Below are 19,696 nucleotides of genomic sequence, written 5' to 3' on the forward strand. Positions count from 1 at the left end.
AGCCCCGTAGACCATCACAGATGCCGAGATTTAGATAACTCTCACAGTGGAAAGTAAGTCCGTCCCCTTCTTAATCAATACGGAGGCTACCCACCCCACATTACCTTCTTTTCAAGGGCCTGTTTCCCTTGCCTCCATAACTGTTGTAAGTACTGATGGCCAGGCTTCTAAACCTCTTAAAACTCCCCAACTCTGGTGCCAACTTAGACAATACTCGTTTAAGCACTCCTTTTTAGTTATCCCCACCTGCCCAGTTCCCTTATTAGGCCGAGACACTTTAACTAAATTATCTGCTTCCCTGACTATTCCTGGGCTACAGCAACACCTAATTGCCACCTTTTCCCTCAGTTCAAAGCCTCCTTCACCTCCTCCCCTTGTATCTCCCCACCTTAACCCACAAGTATAAGATACCTCTACTCCCTCCTTGGCGACCAATCACACACCCCTTACCATCTCATTAAAACCTAATCACCCTTACTCCGCTCAATGCCAAGATCCCATCCCACAGCACGCTTTAAAAGGATTAAAGCCTGTTATCACTCGCCTGCTAGAGCATGGCCTTTTAAAGCCTATAAACTCTTCTTACAATTCCCCCATTTTACCTGTCCTAGAACCAGACAAGCCTTACAAGTTAGTTCAGGATCTGCATCTTATCAACCAAATTGTTTTGCCTATCCACCCCATGGTGCCAAAACCATGTACTCTCCTATCCTCAATACGTCCCTCCACAATCCATTATTCTGTTCTGGATCTCAAACATGCTTTCTTTACTATTCCTTTGCACCCTTCATCCTAGCCTCTCTTCGCTGTCACTTGGACTGACCTTGACACCCATTAGGCTCAGCAAATTACCTGGGCTGTACTGCCGCAAGGCTTCACAGACAGCCCCCATTACTTCAGTCAAGCCCAAATTTCTTCCTCATCTGTTACCTATCTCAGCATAATTCTCATAAAAACACACGTGCTCTCCCTGCTGATCTGTCCGATTAATCTCCCAAGCCTCAATCCCTTACAAAACAACTCCTTTCCTTCCTAGGCATGGTTAGTGCAGTCAGAATTCTTACACAAGAGCCAGGACCGCACCCTGTAGCCTTTCTATGCAAACAACTTGACCTTACTGTTTTAGCCTAGCTGTCATGTCTCCGTGCAGCGGCTGCTGCCACCCTAATACTTTTAGAGGCCCTCAAAATCACAAACTATGCTCAACTTACTCTCTACATTTCTCATAACTTCCAAAATCTATTTTCTTCCTCATACCTGATGCATATACTTTCTGCTCCCTGGATCCTTCAGCTGTACTCACTCTTTGTTAAGTCCCACAGTTACCATTGTTCCTGGCCCGGACTTCAATCTGGCCTCCCACATTATTCCTGATACCACACCTGACCCCCATGACTGTATCTCTCTGATCCACCTGACATTCACCCCATTTCCCCATATTTCCTTCTTTCCTGTACCTCACCCTGATCACGCTTGATTTATTGATGGCAGTTCCACCAGGCCTAATCGCCACACACCAGCAAAGGCAGGCTATGCTATAGTACAAGCCACTAGCCCGCCTCTTAGAACCTCTCATTTCCTTTCCATCGTGGAAATCTATCCTCAAGGAAATAACTTCTCAGTGTTCCATCTGCTATTCTACTACTCCTCAGGGATTATTCAGGTCCCCTCCCTTCCCTACACATCAAGCTTGAGGATTTGCCCCCACCCAGGACTGGCAAATTAACTTTACTCAACATGCCCTGAGTCAGATAACTAAAATACCTCTTAGTCTAAGTAGACACTTTCACTAGATAAGTAGAGGCCTTTCCTACAGGGTCTGAGAAGGCCACCGGAGTCATTTCTTCCCTTCAGTCAGACATAATTCCTCAGTTTAGCCTTCCCACCTCTATACAGTCTGATAACAGACCAGCCTTTATTAGTCAAATCAGCCAAGCAGTTTTTCAGGCTCTTAGTATTCAGTGAAACCTTTATATCCCTTATGGTCCTCCATCTTTAAGAAAAGTAGAACGGACTAAAGGTCTTTTAAAAACACACCTCACCAAGCTCAGCCACCAACTTAAAAAGGACTGAACAATACTTTTACCACTTTCGCTTCTCAGAATTCAGGCCTGTCCTCAGAATGCTACAAGGTACAGCCCATTTGAGCTCCCATATAGACGCTCCTTTATATTAGGCCCCAGTCTCATTCCAGACAGCAGACCAACTTAGACTGTGTCCCAAAAAACTTGTCATCCCTACTATCTTCTGTCTAGTCATACTCCTATTCACCATTCTCAACTACTCATACATGCCCTGCTCTTGTTTACACTGCCAGTTTACACTGTTTCTCCAAGCCATCACAACTGATATCTCCTGGTGCTATCCCCAAACTGCCACTCTTAATCTTGAAGTAAATAAATAATCTTTGCTGGCAGGACTATGCTGAATCTCCTTAGGCACTCTCTAATCAGATGTCCTAGGTCCTCCCAATTCTTAGACATTTTATACCTGTTTTTCTCCTTCTCTTATTCCATTTAGTTTTTCAATTCATACAAAACTGTATCCAGGCCATCACCAATAATTCTAAATGACAAATGTTTCTTCTAACAGCCCCACAATATCACCCCTTACCACAAAATCTTCCTTCAGCTTAATCTCTCCCACTCTAGGTTCCCACGCCGCCCCAATCCCACTTGAAGCAGCCCTGAGAAACATCGCCCATTATCTCTCCATACCACCCCCAAAAATTTTCGCAGTCCCAACACTTTACCACTATTTCGTTTTATTTTTCTTATTAATATAAGAAGACAGGAATGTCAGGCCTCTGAGCCCAAGCTAAGCCATCATATCCCCTGTGACCTGCACGTACACATCCAGATGGCCAGTTCCTGCCTTAACTGATGACATTCCACCACAAAAGAAGTGAAAATGGCCTGTTCCTGCCTTAACTGATGACATTGTCTTGTGAAATTCCTTCTCCTGGCTCATCCTGGCTCAAAAGCTCCCCCACTGAGTACCTTGTGACCCCCACTCCTGCCCGCCAGAGAACAACCCCCCTTTTTCCTTTACCTACCCAAATCCTGTAAAACCCCATCTCCCCTCGCTGACTCTCTTTTCAGACTCAGCCCGCCTGCACCCAGGTGAAATAAACAGCCATGTTGCCCACACAAAGCCTGTTTAGTAGTCTGTTCACACGGACGCGCATGAAACTGACCTCAAGTGATCCACCTGCCTCAGACTCCCAAAGTGCTGGGATTACAGGCATGAGCCACCACGTGTGGCCTGTTTGTTTTTTGAGACAGTTCTGTCACCCAGGCTGGAGTGCAGTGGTTTGATCACTGCAGCCTTGAACTCCTGGGCTCAAGTGATCCTCCCACCTCAGCCTCCAGAGTATGGGACTACAGGCATGCAGTACCATACCTGGCTAATTTTTTTGATTTTTTTTTTCTTTTTTTGTAGAGATGGGGCCTCACTATGTTACCCAGGCTAGTCTCAAACACCTGGCCTCATGCAATCTGCTTCCCAAAAGCACTGAGATTCCAGGTGTGAGCTACCATATCCCACCTACTTAACTCTTTTGTATCTCAGTTTCTTCATATGTAAAATGGGCATAACTGTCGTGCCTACTACACAGCTGAGTTAATAATTGACATGGACTCAGTAAAATAAGAACTATTATTGTTAGGCCTCTTTGGAGCCATGGCCACCACAGCATGCCTATCTTTACTCTAAAAATTTTGCCCAACTAGGCTCAGAATTCTCTCTCAACCATCTCCAATTTTACAGTAAAATGAACATTCTGTCTCCAAGGTTCCCATTGCTTCTATGAGACCAACCAGTGCCTCTTTGTCAGCCAAATGCAAGGATGGAACAATGTTTATCACCGTGGCTTCCTTTGACTTAAGAGTTGATATTAGCATCAAGTGTGAAATGACCTATGTTTATCAGGAGTCTTCCATGGAAGTCATGGTAGTCAGATCTCCTATCACAATTACCTCCTGCCTTGGTGCAGGGTGTGATCTCTGTACTAAGAACGTCTTTCTCCATCTCGTCTCTGGCCAGGCCAGTTATAGCAACACAGCACTATCACTTCAATCCTTCTATTATTTTGTCTTCACTCAAACCACAAATTAGAGGATCTTCTTACAGGTATAGGGGAGAAGAAAATTTATTTTTCCTCTACCCTCCTAGGTTTTTTGGCTGGGGCCCTGCAAATTAGACTGACGATAGATAGATTAACAAAAGAAAAACAGACAGAAGTTTATTATTAACACATGCATACACACAGGATCGCTCAATGATGAGTAACTCAAAGGAGTGGTCAGAAATTGGGCTTATAGAGCACCTTTTAAAAAAACATAAATTTGTAAAAAAGTGACAAGACAGGCCGGGTGCAGTGAGTGGCTCACGCATATAATCCCAGCACTTTGGGAGGCCGAGGCAGGCAGATCACTTGAAGTCAGGAGTTTGAGACCAGCCTGGCCAGCATGGAGAAACCCTGTCTCTACTAAAAATACAAAAATTAGCTGGGCATGATAGCGTACACCTGTATTCTAAGCTACTCTGGAGGCTGAGGCAGGAGAATCGCTTGAACCCAGGAGGCAGAGGTTGCAGTGAGCAGAGATTGCACCACTGCACTCCAGGCTGGGCGACAGAGTGAGACTCCATCTCAAAAAAAAAAAAAAAAAAAAAAAAGAAGTGACAAGACAAAGGGAAAGAGCTTTAGGCTTCTGGAGGTGGCAAACTGTGGGAAGGTAAGTAGATGGGGAAAGTAATGGAAGATAAAGATTGCCTTAGTGAGGTTGGTTATGTAGGTTCCTCCAGCGCCATCTCTGGGCTGCTTAAGAGTCCAGAGTTGTCTCCAGTGATTGAGAATCTTCCTGTCCTCCCTGGTAGGGAGACGTGGGGAGCAGAGAGTTTCTCTTTTTTTCCATTTTTTTTTTTTTTTTGAGGCGAAGTCTCACTCTGTTGCCCAGGCTGGAGTGCAGTGGCACAATCTTGGCTCACTGCAACCTCTGCCACCCAGGTTCAAGCGTTCTCCTGCCTCAGCCTCCTGAGTAGCTGAGATTACAGGCACCCACCACCATGCCCAGCTAATTTTTGTATTTTTAGTAGAGACGGGGTTTCGCCATGATGACCAGGCTGGTCTTGAACTCCTGACCTCAGATGATCCACCCACCTCGGCCTCCCAAAGTGTTGGAATTACAGGCGTGAGCCACCGCACCTGGCCGAGAGTTTTTCTTGTGTCTGCTTCATCTTCATTGCCTTCAGCTCAAAATGATCTTAAGGTTAAAGTGTTGTACTTTGGGGAGTGGCATCTTGACCCCTTCACAGATGTTCTTCACAATGAATAGTGCTTCTCCTCTGCTCCGTTTCCCAAATCTTTCATTTCAACCAGTCACAGCCTTTTGTTGCTTCATTCCAACTCTGATCCTATTTCATTGAGTTTCATCATTGATATCAAAACAAGGATAAATGTCAAACCCCAGAGTAATCTGGTATCCACTCTAAAATCTGCTCATCTGGCCTTTCAAGTCTTCTTTGGTTACTCAGTGATGGGCAAAAACCCCAACATTTTCCTGAGGATGGGCTTTTTATCTATATTATTCAAACTCTTAGGCATTTTTATCTAAGATATATTTCCAGTGATGATATAAATCAATTCCAGAATCATAGATTAAAGTGAATTCAAAGCATATATAACAATTTCAAAAATATTCATACCCAATAATTCCACTCTCAGGCATCATTTCTCAGGAAACAATAGAAAATGTGAGCAAAGATGAAAAGCTCTACCCTGCAGCATTATTTGTAACAGTAAGCACTTGAAGACAAACAAAACTTTTTTTTTTTTTTTTTTTTTTTTTTTTGAGACAGAGTCTTGCTCTGTCGCCCAGGCTGGAGTGGCGCAATCTCGGCTCACTGCAAGCTCCGCCTCCCAGGTTCACGCCATTCTCCTGCCTCAGCCTCCTGAGTAGCTGGGACTACAGGCACCCACCACCATGCCTAGCTAATTTTTTGTATTTTTAGTAGAGACGGGGTTTCACTGTGTTAGCCAGGACGGTCTCAATCTCCTGACCTCGTGATCTACCTGCCTTGGCCTCCCAAAGTGCTGGGATTACAAGCATGAGCCACCGCACCTGGTGACAAACAAAACATTTAAAAATAGTTGCCTGGCTGATTATTTGATTTGATTTGATTTTTATTTTGATTTTTTTGGAGACTGAGTCTCGCTCTGTCACCCAGGCTGGAGTGCAGTGGCGTGATCCCAGCTCACTGCAACCTCTGCCTCCTGGGTTCAAGTGATTCTCCTCTGGATGAATATTTTTAGTGCTATCATTCACTAGGATGATGTAGCCACTAAAAAATTTTATTTACAAAATAAGTTTATTAGAAGTTATGATGGCTGGACGTGGTGGCTCACACCTGTAATCCCAGCACTTTTGGGAGGCTGAGGCAGACGAATATCTTGAGCTCAGGAGTTGGAGACCAGTCTGGCCAACATAGTGAAACCCCGTCTTTATTAAAAATACAAAAATGAGCCAGTCGTGGTGGCACATGCCTGTAATTGCAACTACTCTGGAGACTGAGGTGGGAGAATAGCTTGAACCCGGGAGGCAGAGGTTGCAGTGAGCCGAGATCGTGCCACTGCACTCCAGCCTGGGGAACAGAGTGAGACTCTGTCTGAAGAAAAAAAAAGAATCATCCTGACTTTCCTTATAGAGAGGAGGAGGGCAGAGAGTTTGTCCTGTGTCTCCTTTTTCTCAAAGAAAAGAAGGGACGTCCACCAAATTTTTAGCAGCATTTCCCACTGAATGACTGCATTATGGCAATCCTTATTATGACCCTGTTTTACAAGTTTTCTACAACAGCATGTCTATGTTTACAATCGGGAGAAAAGTGGTTTTTGCTTTTGCTGTTTAATATCTAACATGTGTTGTGACCTGTCCCTGGCCAACTTGTTAGGCGTGGAGATAACATAGTTGAATGAGATGTGGACAGTTGCTCTCCTCAGCTTCCGTGTGGGGTTTGCCCCTTCCCTGTGTTAATAGTTGCTTTACCAAAACCTTTCAGGATTTTTTTTTTTTTTTTGAGACAGGGTCTGGCTCTGTCACCCAGGCTGAGTGCAGTGGTGCCATCATGGCTCATTGCAGCCTCAAGCCCCCGGCCCCCTGCCAGGCTCAAGCAATCCTCCCACCTCAGTCTCCTGAGTAGCTGAGACTACAGGTGTGCTCCACCACGCCCAGCTAACTTTTTATTTTTTTGTAGTGATGGGGTTATCACCATGTTGCCCAGGCTGGTTTCAAACTCCAGGACACAGTCTGTCCTCCTGCCTCAGCCTCCCAAAGTGCTGGGATTGCAGGTATGAGCCACTGTGCGTGACCAAGACTCTTCAGGATTCTAAATGGTTTCAGCAACAAACATTGTTTAGTTATGTAACTCAGAACTCCAGTATGGACATACTATGTGATGTGATTTTATTATTGCTTATATGCTTTTGTGGTTTTATTGTTTGTTTTTCTGTTTGTTTGTTTTGAGACAGGGTTTTTGTTTTTGTTTTGAGACAGGGTCTTACTCTGTCGCCCAGGCTAAACTACAATAGCGTGATCCTAGCTCGCTGCCCCCTTGAACTCCTGGGCTCAAGCAATCTTTCTGCCTCAGACTACCAAGTAGCTAGGACTACAGGCATGTGCCACCATGCTATGTTGTCTGGCTGGTGTTGAATACCTGGTCTCCAGTGATCCTCCCACCTCAGCCCCCTGAGTAGCTAGCACTACATGTGTGAGTCATGCCTGGCTAATTAAAAAAAAAAAAATTAAGAGATGGGGTCTTACTATCACAGCGTGAATCCCAAAATTGGGATTCAGTCTGGGAGGCCACATGGGTTCTTGGCTTCCCACAAGAAGGAATTCAAGAGTGAGCCAACAAAGTAAAATGAAAGCAAGCTTATTAAGCAAGTTAAGGAATAAAAGGGGGGCTACTCCATAGGCAGAGCAGTGGCATGGGCTGTTTGATTGAGTATATGGGTATTTCTTGATCATATGCTAAACAAAAAGTGAATTATTCGTGAGTTTTCTGGGAAAAAGGTGGGGAGTTCCCAGAACTGAGGGTTTTCCCATTTCAGACAATATAGGGTAACTTCCGGACATTGCCATAACATTTGTAAACTGACATGGGGCTGGTAGGAGTGAGTGTCTTTCAGCACACCAGTGCATTATCATTGGCATATAATGAGCTGTGAGGACGACCGGAGGTTGCTTTCATCGCATCTTGGTTTTGATAGATTTGGGCTGCTGCTTTACTACATGTCATTTTATCAGTGGGGTCTTTGTGACCTGTACCTTGCAAACCAGTCCTGAAGAACTCTTGTCTCATCACTATGTTGCCCAGGCTGGTCTTCAAGTGATCCTCCTGGCTTCAAAGTGATCCTCTCACCTCAGCATCCCAAAATGCTGGGCTTACAGGCTTGAGACACTGAGCCAGACCCTGTTTATTCTTGAATTGTTTCCAGTGAATATATCTCATCATCTCCCCCCAAAAAAAGATAGCAAGTTTTTGGCCAGGTGCGGTGGCTCACGCCTGTAATCCCAGCACTTTGGGGGGCTGAGGCGGGCAGATCGGGAGGTCAGGAGATCGAGGCCATCCTGGCTAACATGGTGAAACCCCATCTCTACTAAAAATACAAAAAAAAAAAAATTATCCAGGCTTGGTGGCGGGCGCCTGTAGTCCCAGCTACTTGGGAGGCTGAGGCAGGAGAATGGCGTGAACCCGGGAGGTGGAGCTTGCAGTGAGCCGAGATCGCGCCACTGCACTCCAGCCTGGGCGACAGAGCAAGACTCCGTCTCAAAAAAAAAAAAAAAAAAAAGATGGCAAGTTTTTATAAAAAGAGAAAAATCATTCTTAGTATTTCTTTAATACCGTCTACATTGACCTCACTGGTGCAAAAAATATTAGTTTGCCGGTGAAAATTCACCTCGAGTTACTAAATATCTAACTTTCCCATAACTACCGTCTGTTTGTCTCTTGTGGATCTGTTTGCCTAATATTTAAATGACCGATTCTTCCCCACTTTTAAGAAAATAGCATTAATTCCCCTTTCACTATTCACACTTCCTTCATCGTCACAGTTTGACCAGCGGTCCAGGGTTTATGATCTCAAGCATGGACATATATATCTATTTCACTTAAGACTCTGGAAAGAGCATAAAATCAGATGTAACTGTTTCCTATTTCATATAATAGGGAATTCCATCTCTAAAATTATGACATTTGGCCTTTCAGTGGGTTTTTGTGGTTTTTACTATGGCTGTGCTTAGATTCCTTTTTGAACGCTTTTCCAGTGGTTCCACTTGAACACAATCTTTGAGTCACATAGGAGAGGTGACATGATATAGTGTAAAGCCAGAAAGAGCACGATTTGGATCTCAGCTCAACTGATAGGGATCCCTAGCAAGATACTTCACCTCTCTGAGCCTCAGTTTCCTCATCTGTGCAATGGGAATCGTAACACCTGCCTCTCAATGTTGTTAAGATTAAATATGTGGGCCGGGCGCAGTGGCTTACGCCTGTAATCCCAGCACTTTGGGAGGCCGAGGAGGGCAGACCACCTGAGGCCAGGAGTTCGAGACCAACATGGTGAAACCCCTGTCTCTACTAAAAATACAAAAATTAGCCGGGCGTGCTGGTGCAAGCCTGTAATCCCAGAAACTCAGGAGGCTGAGATATGAGAATCGCTTGAACCCAGGAGGCGGAGGTTGCAGTGCGCCAAGATCGCACCACTGCACTCCAGCCTGGGCAACAGAGTGAAACTCTGTCTCAAAAAAAAAAAAAAAAGATTAAATATGTGTACAGTACCTGTACCATGTTAGGCGGTCAGTAAACATTTGTTTAACTAACAACTGATAAGGATAGTAAAGAAGTATCAGAACACCCACCTAGTTATCCCAAAGGGCAGGAAGAGTGCTAGGTAATGGATATAGAATTCCTTTTAGAGTCAAATTACAGGGGCAAAGATCAGCCCCTCCTTCAATTAAAAAGCCAGGGGCAGGGCTTAATAAGGAAGTGGTTCTCCTTCTTTAAGCCTCTTTTCAGCCTGAGTCCTAAACCTGAAGAAAGTTTAGAGCCTGGGGCTCTAAACTACCTGAGTCTTTCCAAACGACAAGCCAAGAAGACCTGTTGAAAGTTTCCTCTTAAGTTTCGTGGAGAGAGACTCAGGTATAGAAATATCCTTACTGCCACCTGACCTGAAGCAGAAGAAATCACAGACAGCTTCCAGACCAGGTAACACCAGGAGGCACCAGTCTTCATTCTCAGCCTTTGCAGGAGGACACGGCCTGGTCTTTAGCTGTTTGCCAAATGAGGCAGTCTAATTCAGGGAGCTCTTTACTGGGTTTATTACAAAGTTCTTATCATGTAAGTCTCAGGACACAAAATGACATTGAGAATCTAGTTTAGCGGGGTTTCCAGGAAAGAGGAAGAAAGGTTATTTAGGTTTCTCTTTCATTTCCCTTTTGCTACAAAGGGTTTGGGACGTTCAGTTAAGAACACATTACTGGTTGAGGTATGTGACGTTACTCAGTCTTCTCTGCTTATGTATCTGGGGAGGTATGCAATGACATGACAGCCATTCCGTGGCCAGGGACACCACTGCCCAAGCTGGAGACCGCGAGGATTCAGGGACTGAAGCCAGCATGGGAATTCCTGGTTTGAGATCAGAGTCCTGAGTACCTCGTGGGAACTTGGGCAGTCATCCGCAGGAGGTCTAGACCCCCAGAGAATTCCTTGAGTCTAAGGCACAGGTAAATGGAAGACCCTTCTCCCTCCTCTCTCCCGTCTAGAAAGCTCCCTCCTCCCTGAGCTCCCTGTCCCCTTCTTTCCACAATCAGAGCCTGGGACCTTCTGTCTGGTGAATATGACCTGAGGCTCTGTCTAGCATTCAGCTTCTATTGTGGGAAGTTAAGGCACTTTCTCTCATTCCTCATTTCACCTTTAGTATTAAAGAACAGTCCAGGCAGAAGGCACGAAGACCCTGAGAGGTCTGAAGTGAGGGGGAGAGGAGAGGGGCACAACGGGAGGCTCCGGACAACAGAACCAAGCTGAGCTTAGGATGTGCTGTGGGAGGCTCCGTGGGGATGAGTGTCAGTGCCCACGAGATCCACTCAGGCCTCAACTGTGTGTCCTGAGTACATGAAGTCAGCTCTTCTGCTGGGACAGCTGCCAAGGGATTCTCCACACCCCTCACCGCTGGGACAGGCAGAGGCACAGCGAACCAGGTGTCCAGCGTAACTGGGGCACTGGGTGGTGGCCGCCTCTGTGTGTGGAAACACGAGGTGCTTGCTGCAGTTTCCTCTGTGTGCTTATCCGTTAGCTGCCACCCACCGGGAGGGAAGTGAAATCTCACCTCAACAAGTGAGTCCGCAGAGCGAGAACCCTGCGACAGTGCGTCTGCCAATACCTGGAATGTAGGTGTTCGTTGCAGTGTGGCCTTCCCAGCCGGCCTCTCAGCACACCCGGCCAGGCAGCCAGTGTTCCCAGAGGACACCCTGGGGCCAGACGTGGAGGACCCCGGCCACCTCGGGGAGGGAAAGAGACCAAGAAAAGAACCTCTGTAGCCTTGCTTCTGAGAGTGCAGGTTTGTTATAGATAAGGATCAGGAAGGTAAACATAGGGCAGTGAAGCAGGGTTGTGTCCTCTGCTGCCCTGAATTAGAATAAGCCTCACAGGTCTCACTCAGGAATGGAAATCTCCCCTCCAGGTTCTGAACCAGCATTCAGGGGCCCCACCCAGGGCTTCTGTCAACATAAGCATAAAACTTATGGTTTACTTTTCCATAAACCCCAAAGTTGGGCTTCTCGTATAGAGTACAATTTCTGTAGGAAGAGCTGAAAGCAGAAGGGATCTAACCTGTGATAATACTCGATCGCTGCTGCTTGAAAGTAAGACTTAGCTATAAACTGAACAATCAAGTAATTTATAACAAGGATTAGAGGAAACAAAAACTCTGCGTTTGTGTGGGTGGGGTTTTTTTTTTTCTTTATTTTTGTTTCTTAAGAGAGTGTCTCCCTCTGCCACCCAGGCTGGAGTGCACTGTCGCGATCATAGCTCACTGCAGCCTCCAACTCCCAGGCTCAAGCGATTCTCCCCCCTCAGCCTCCCAAGTGGCTGGGACTGCAGGTGCACACCACCACGCCCAGCTAATTTTTTTCATTTTTTGTAGAGACGGAGCCAAGGCTGGTCTTGAACTCCTGGGCTTAAGTGATCCTGCTCCCTGGGCCTCCCAAAGTGCTGGGATTACAGGCGTGAGCCACTGGGTCCGGCATCTACATTTGTTAAATACATTTAAACCCTCTTACCCCTTTGTCTCCATTTGTTCTCTTTTGCTCCCTGCTCTCCAGGCTCTTGTGGCGGAGGCCCCCGCTCCCTCTGCTGTAGGGTAGCCTCCTTCCGGGGCTGGCTCCTGAGCACTGTTCTTTCTCCTCTCTCTCATCCTCTCTCATTCTTAGCTTTGCCTGTCGACTGGGCCAAGTCACAGCCTTTCTAGCCTGTAAGACAACAAAAATCTCACATTTTACTAAATGGAAGGACTAAGTACTCTGTCTTGACCTCAGTGGTTCCCCGATTTCTGATGTTGCTGCTGAAATAGCATTAGCAAGGTTGTTTCTTAAAGAAGCCCTCTCTCCAGCGACAATACTCCCCCCGCCACATGCACACACACGCACACACAAACATGCATGCACGCGCACACACACACACACACAATTTTAAAGCCCTCGCGTTAGATTAAAAAGGTCTAGATTTTTTTTAACATACATGGAAATTTCTTCAGCAGCACAGTGTTACTGGCTTGACGAGGGCGCACAGCCTCCTACCCAAGGACACAGTTCCTGAAGGACCAGGGTGCACATCTGGCCTGCAGTGCCCTGAGCCACTCTGTCCAAAAGGAAGCCTTGAATCAAAAGCCTCATGAATCCTCTCCTGAGAAATTCCATGTCTGGTCTCTTGCTAGACTCAGCCTTTTCCCCACCAAGTCTGCCGCACCTAATTCTGACCTCATCCCGCTTGGTGGCCCACTTTGCCTGCTTGCACGCACCTCAGGTCTCAGTGTGTCTCAGCAACAGCTTCCACTCCTAGGGTGGCCAGAGTTAGCAAGCAAGAATGCAAGACAGCCAGTTATGTTTGAATTTCAGATAAATAACAAATATAAGTGTTTTTTAACATATAATATTTTATTTGAGACATATACTAATATTTATTATATATTAGTCTCATGATATTTGGGACATACACTAAAAAATTATTTGCCCTTTATCTGAACTTCAAATGTGACCGAATGTGTCCTGTATTCTGAATGTGTCTGGCAGTCCTATAATCATTCATTCAGTCAGTCATCAGATATTTGAGCACCTACCATGTATCAAGCACTATTCTAGAGAGCCCAGATAGCTCAGTCAGTAGAGCATCAAGCTCTACTCTAGGTGCTGGGGAAGCCAGCCAAAGTCCCGCCTTCATATCTTACAGTATGTCTACTTTGTTTTTATATACATGTACACTATATATACTTGAAGATATGTACCTTTTTCTTTTTTTCTTTGTTATTTTTTTTTTTTTTGAGACGGAGTCTGACTCTGTTAGTGCAGTGGCACCATCTCAGCTCACTGCAACTTCTACCTCCTGGGTTCAAGTGATTCTCCAGCCTCAGCCTCCCAAGTAGCTAGGATTACAGGCATGTGCCACCACACCTGGCTAATTTTTGTATTTTTAGTAGAGACAAAGTTTCACCATGTTGGCCAGGCTTGTCTTGAACTCCTGACCTCAAGTGATCTGCCCACCTCAGCCTCCCAAAGTGCTAGGATTACAGGCGTGAGCCACCGCGCCCAGCCCAGATATGTACTTTTTAATGGCAATGTTACCACATTTAATGAGATTATCTTTTTAAAAAATGTTTTAATTTTTAAATTTTAAAAAATAGGGATGGGATCTTACTTTGTTGCCTAGACTGGTCTCCAAATCCAGGCCTCAAGTGATCCTCCCACCTTGGCCTCCTAAGGTGGTGGGATTACAGGTGTGAGCTACGGTGCCAGCCAAGATGATCAATACTTCCTTAATATCATCTAAAACATACACCGTGTTTAGTTCTCTATCATCTCAAAGATATCTACATCTTTATACAGTATGTTTGAATTACGATTTAATAAAGATCCACTCATGACATCTAATTGATGTCTCTTTTTTTTTAATATGTTTCTTTTTTTTCTTTTTATTTATTTATTTATTTTTGAGACAGAGTCTCCGTGTGTCACCCAGGCTGGAGTGCAATGGCGCGATCCCCGCTCACTGCAACCTTTGCCTCCTGGGTTCAAGTGATTCTCCTGTCGCAGTCTCCCAACTCACTGGAATTACAGGCACCTGCCATCATGCCCAGCTAATTTTTGTATTTTTTTAGAGACAGGGTTTCACCATGTTGGCCAGGCTGCTCTTGAACTCCTGCCTCCCAAAGTGCTGGGATTACAGGTGTGAACGATTGTGCCCTGCCTGATATGTTTCTATTCTTTCTTTTTTTTTTTTTTTTTTTTTTTTGAGACGGAGTTTCGCTGTTGTTGCCCAGGCTGGATGCAATGGCGTGATCTCGGCTCACTGCAACCTCCGCCTCCTGGGTTCGAGTGATTCTCCTGCCTCAGCCTCCCGAGTAGTTGGGATTGCAGGCATGTGCCACCATGCCTGGCTAATTTTGTGTTTTTAGTAGAGACGGGGTTTCTCCATGTTGGTCAGGCTGGTCTCAAACTCCCGACCTCTGGTGAACTACCCGCCTTGGCCTCCCAGAGTGCTAGGATTACAGACGTGAGCCATCGTGCCCTGCCGGATATGTTTCTTATGTCTCTTTTAAGCTGTAGCAGTTCTCTGTCTTCACCTTTTTTTTGGTGCTATTTATTTGTTGAAGAAACCGGCCATTTGTCTTGCAGAACTTCCCACATACTGAATTTGGATAGCTGCCTTCTTGTGGTCATTAGTTTATTTCTCTGTCCCCTGTATTTCCTGTAAACTGATCATTAGATCCAGAGGCTTGATCAGATTCGGATCCAATGTTTTTGGATCAGGAGACACATAATGGTTGTCTCACCTTTAGTGAGACCAAGATTGGTCATTGGGAACAGGGAAGTGGAGCTGGGGTGAGTATAGGGTCACCAGATGTCCAATACAAGCAGAATGGACAGGGCTGTGCTGCAGGATGGATGAGGGGAGGGTGGGATGCCCGGAAAAAGCATGGGGGAGGGTGGGATGCCCGGAAAATGCATGGGGGAGGGTGGGATTGGATGGAATTGGGGAGCGGGAAGGGGTAAGTGGAAAAGCAGTAAGGAACATTGAGGAGACATTGACGTGACTCCTTACAGAGCAAACGATTTGCATGTAAGTGAAATGCATGTAAGTGAATGTGAAATTGGAGCAGTGGCGGGAAGAAAGATTGTCCAAGCCCTGGAATAAGACAGGAATGTGAAGAAACAGCAGAGGAGGAGGAAGGATTGCAGTCATGACCCCCACTTCATGCCATACTCCTCAAGCATTTGCTTACATTCAGTTATGTGTGGGAGGTTTGTGGGGCTTGGAAGTTGTGTAATTGTGTCTGTGTAGTTGGTCTGGTGGGTTTTGCAACTTGCCCTTTGCTGCACTGGGAGGGCCATTTTTGTCCCCTCCAGCATCACCTGATGTTGCGGCATAGCCCGCTGCATCCCTCCCAGGCTCACTTCCATCAGAACGCACCTAGCCAGGGACCCTTGCTTTCCTGGGGCCTGGCCAAGGAGCAGTTCCTCAGATCAACAGCTTCACTATCAGCCAATGTGAGCCTCTTCTAAGTAAAGGAGAGGAGACAGTGATGGAAAAAGGCAGCATCCAGCAGGCCCTCAGGGGAGATATTTCAGCTCCTACACCTCCTTCCAATAGCAGAACCAGGGGGAAAAGTTAGAGAATATCCTTATTCTATCTAACAACGTGGACACCGAGGAACAAAAAGGTGGTGTGACTTGCCCAAGGATGTTGCAGGTTAGAAGCTGAGCCAGCCCTGGCCATCCATCCTTCAGACACCCAGGCCAATTTGTCTGTACCACCTCACATTGCCTCAAACCCTGTCTGCAGTTACTGTCCCATTTCTTTATAATTTGGTCCTGGTATGACAGGGTACAGTGGAGAGAAAAAGAGGAACATGCCAGCCAATCCCCTTAATATTACTGCAGCTTCTTTATCATCACACCAGCTTACATGCCGAAAGACTGTCTTAAATTAGGACCAGAAAGGGAAGGGAACATTATTAAGAGCCATATTAAGATGGAGCCTGAGGCCGGGCATGGTAGCTCATGGCTGTAATCTCAGCACTTTGGGAGGCTGAGGCAGGTGGATCACTTGGGCCCAGGAGTTTGGCACCAGACTGGGCAACATAGCGAGACCTTGTCTCTAAAAAACAAAACAAAAAAATTAGCCAGGTGTGGTGGCATGTTCCTGTGTTCCCAGCTACTTGAGGGGCTGAGGTGAGAGAATCCCTTGAGCTGGGGAGGTTGAGGCTGTGGTGAGCTATGATCTGCACTCCAGCCTGGGCAACAGAGCAAAACTGAGTCTCAAAAAAAAAAAAAAAAGAGAGAGAGAGAGAGCCTGGGGCCTAGGACAACAGCTGAACTAGAAAAAAAACATAGCTACCACTTTTGAGCCAGGTTCTGTGCAGGAACTTCTCTTGTGTATCTTACACCCTTACAATATCCCTGCAAGATGACTATTATTATTTACAATTTGCCTGTAGGAAGTTCATGTTTGGAGAGATGGAGTAATCTGCCACAGGTCACAAAACTAGTCACTGGCATGGCCACAATCTGAATTTGGGACTGTTAGACTGAGAAGCCCAAGCTAATTCTTGATACACTCACTGCCTGGGACATTTCACACGGTAGATCTCAGCTTTCTCACATCTGAGACTAAAAGGAAAATGTAGTCCTTAACAGACAGCAGAAGGAAACAGATTATTAGCAAAAAGAACTGCTTTCCTAGCAGGAAACCAGAGAAGGAGTTATTTCATGTAAGCTTAAGCAAAGGAAATTGAACAAAATCAGTTCTTTATCTATCCTGTTATTCGTATGGAAATAAAGACGAAATGCTTGCATCCTGTTGTTTTAGTGCTTGTACTGATCTTTTTCAAACATGCCTGTGATCACATCACTCTCTACTCAAAACTTTGAACAGCTCTCCATTGCCTCCATCAGTGTGTTTCAAATTCGTAAAAAGTAAAATAAAATAACAGGATGCTTTTTTCAGATGAAATCTTACATGGCATACCAAATATAGTAAAAAAAAGAAAGACAGAGAGAGAGGAGAGAGAAGCCGGGACAAGCTAAAGCAGAGGGTAGAGGGAGAAGGAACCGAGGAAGGGAAGGGTCAGGTCCCAGGCATTTCTCTTCCCTGAATTGGCCTCCCTCTTTTGCCACCTCCCCAGCAAGACCTTTAACTCCACAGTCCACAGCTCATTTTGAAATGTACTGATCAACGTGAGAAAATGCGAAGCTTCAGCCTGATAGTCAAAGACCACCATAATCTGGACCCAAGTGCTAGTTCACTTATTTTCCCTCCACTATTTTCAAGCCCTGGCTATTTGCAAACTGCATACGTATGCTGTCCCAGTTCTCTCACCACTCTTCAAACACATTCTGAATTCACCTATAATCTCCCCTCTGCCCACCCTGTTGTAGCCCCAATATCCACCCACCTGTCTAACTCTTTCTAGCTTTCCAAAAGCTTTCACTTGCCTCTTTCTTTGAAGCTCACCTATCCCTGCCTTCTAACCTGGCTATCTGCATCTCTGTTAGACCTCTTACTTAGTTCATTAGTTCATTCTCTCTCTTTTGTTTTTTGTTTTTTGTTTTTTGAGATGGAGTCTCACTCTGTCGCCAGGCTGGAGTGCGGTGGCGCAATCTCAGCTCACTACAACCCCCGACTCCTGGGTTCAAGCGATTCTTCTGCCGCAGCCTCCCAAGTAGCCGGGTCTACAGGCGTGCGCCACCATGCCTGGCTAATTTTTGTATCTTTAGTAGAGACGGGGTTTCACTGTATAGGCCAGGCTGGTCTTGAACTCCTGACCTCATGATCCGCCCGCCTTGGCCTCCCAAAGTTTTGGGATTACAGGCGTGAGCCACCGCACCCGGCAGTTAATTTTCTTTATGTGGAGTTATCTATGGCCATGTCTCTCTTCCCACCCCAGTAAGACTGTGGCTTTTCCCTCTCTACCCTCCAGCACAAACACAATAGATGTTCAATAAATGTTTCCTGAGTTTTCACCCCTGTCTCTCCTAACCTGCAAAGAGTAAGTGGCCCTGCATAGAAGGGCACAGTGTGGACTTCGTTGTTACAGGCCCAACATGTGTAGCACCAGTGCGTGTGACCTGGAAGAAATCCCCCTAGATGATGATGACCTAAACACCATAGAATTCAAAATTCTCGCCTACTACACCAGACATCATGTCTTCAAGAGCACCCCTGCTCTCTTCTCACCAAAGCTGCTGAGAACAAGAACTTTGTCCCAGAGGGGCCTGGGGAATTGTTCAGCAAATGAGTCATGGACAGAGGTGTCATGGCCTTGCAGAAATTCCCAATCCAGTGAGAAGGCCATAAACCTTGGCAAGAAAAAGTCTTCTTGGAAAGCATTCTTTGGAGTAGTGGAGAAGGAAGATTCGCAGAGCACGCCTGCCAAGGTCTCTGCTCAGGGTCAAAGGACGTTGGAATACCAAGATTCGCACAGCCAGCAGTGGTCCAGGTGTCTTTCTAACGTGGAGCAATGCTTGGAGCATGAAGGTAGGCATCTGGGATTTCTTTCTCTCCCGCATCCTGGTTTTTCTCTTCTTTGTGTCCAGAGTGGTACATCTCTTCTCATGTTGTAAAGTGGCTTTAGAGAAGGCATGCGTTGTGCCTCAGCTTTCCAACTTATTAGTGTTCAATCATAATTGCCCTGCTTTTCTCAAGACTAAAAGGAGTTGCTGGCTGGGCGCGGTGGCTCACGCCTGTAATCCCAGCACTCCGGGAGGCCAAGGCGGGCGGATCATGAGGTCAGGAGATTGAGACCATCCTGGCTAACATGGTGAAACCCCGTCTCCACTAAAAAATACAAAAAATTAGCCGGGCGTGTTGGCGGGCGCCTGTAGTCCCAGCTACTTGGGAGGCTGAGGCAGGAGAATGGCGTGAACCCAGCAGGTGGAGCTTGCAGTGAGCCGAGATGGCATCACTGCACTCCAGCTTGGGCGACAGAGTGAGACTCTGTCAAAAAAAAAAAAAAAAGACTAAAAGGAAATGATGGAAGTTAAGGGTGCTGCGACTGGTTTTCTTTCTCCACTGTCTATAAATAAGCTTGTTTCCCAAATTCCTAGTCCTCTGTACCAGACACCAATATAAAAGAAGGAGGCTAGGCGCAGTGGCTCATGCCTGTAATTCCAGCACTTTGGGAGGTCAAGGTGGGCAGATCATAAGGTCAGGAGTTCGAGACTAGCCTGGCCAACATAGTGAAAACCCATCTCTACTAAAGATACAAAAAATTAGCCAGGCATGGTGGCGCATGCTTGTATTCCCAGCTACTCGGGAGGCTGGGGCAAGAGAATCACTTGAACCTGGGAGGCGGAGGTTGCAGTGAGCCGAGATTGCATCACTGCACTCCAGCCTGAGCTACAGGGTAAGACTCCGTCTCAAAAAAAAA

At 46.1% G+C, this 19,696-nt stretch overlaps 1 protein-coding gene across 7 annotated transcripts in view; it reads left to right on the forward strand.

The window, feature by feature from the left end:
• Positions 1–19,696, forward strand: part of BCL2L14 (BCL2 like 14) — a 50,439-nt gene that overhangs the window by 11,701 nt on the left and 19,042 nt on the right. For 3 of the 7 annotated variants that reach the window (XM_055095408.1, XM_034935391.3, XM_008951955.4), the window contains exon 3: positions 18,365–18,804. In XM_055095408.1, coding sequence (XP_054951383.1) covers positions 18,372–18,804 — 433 coding nt within the window. In that variant the 5' untranslated portion in view covers positions 18,365–18,371. The other 4 variants (XM_034935392.3, XM_057299382.2, XM_034935390.3 and 1 more) reach the window with 4 other exon arrangements.

Source organism: Pan paniscus, chromosome 10 (assembly GCF_029289425.2).
Source record: "Pan paniscus chromosome 10, NHGRI_mPanPan1-v2.0_pri, whole genome shotgun sequence".
Lineage (NCBI taxonomy): Eukaryota > Metazoa > Chordata > Mammalia > Primates > Hominidae > Pan > Pan paniscus.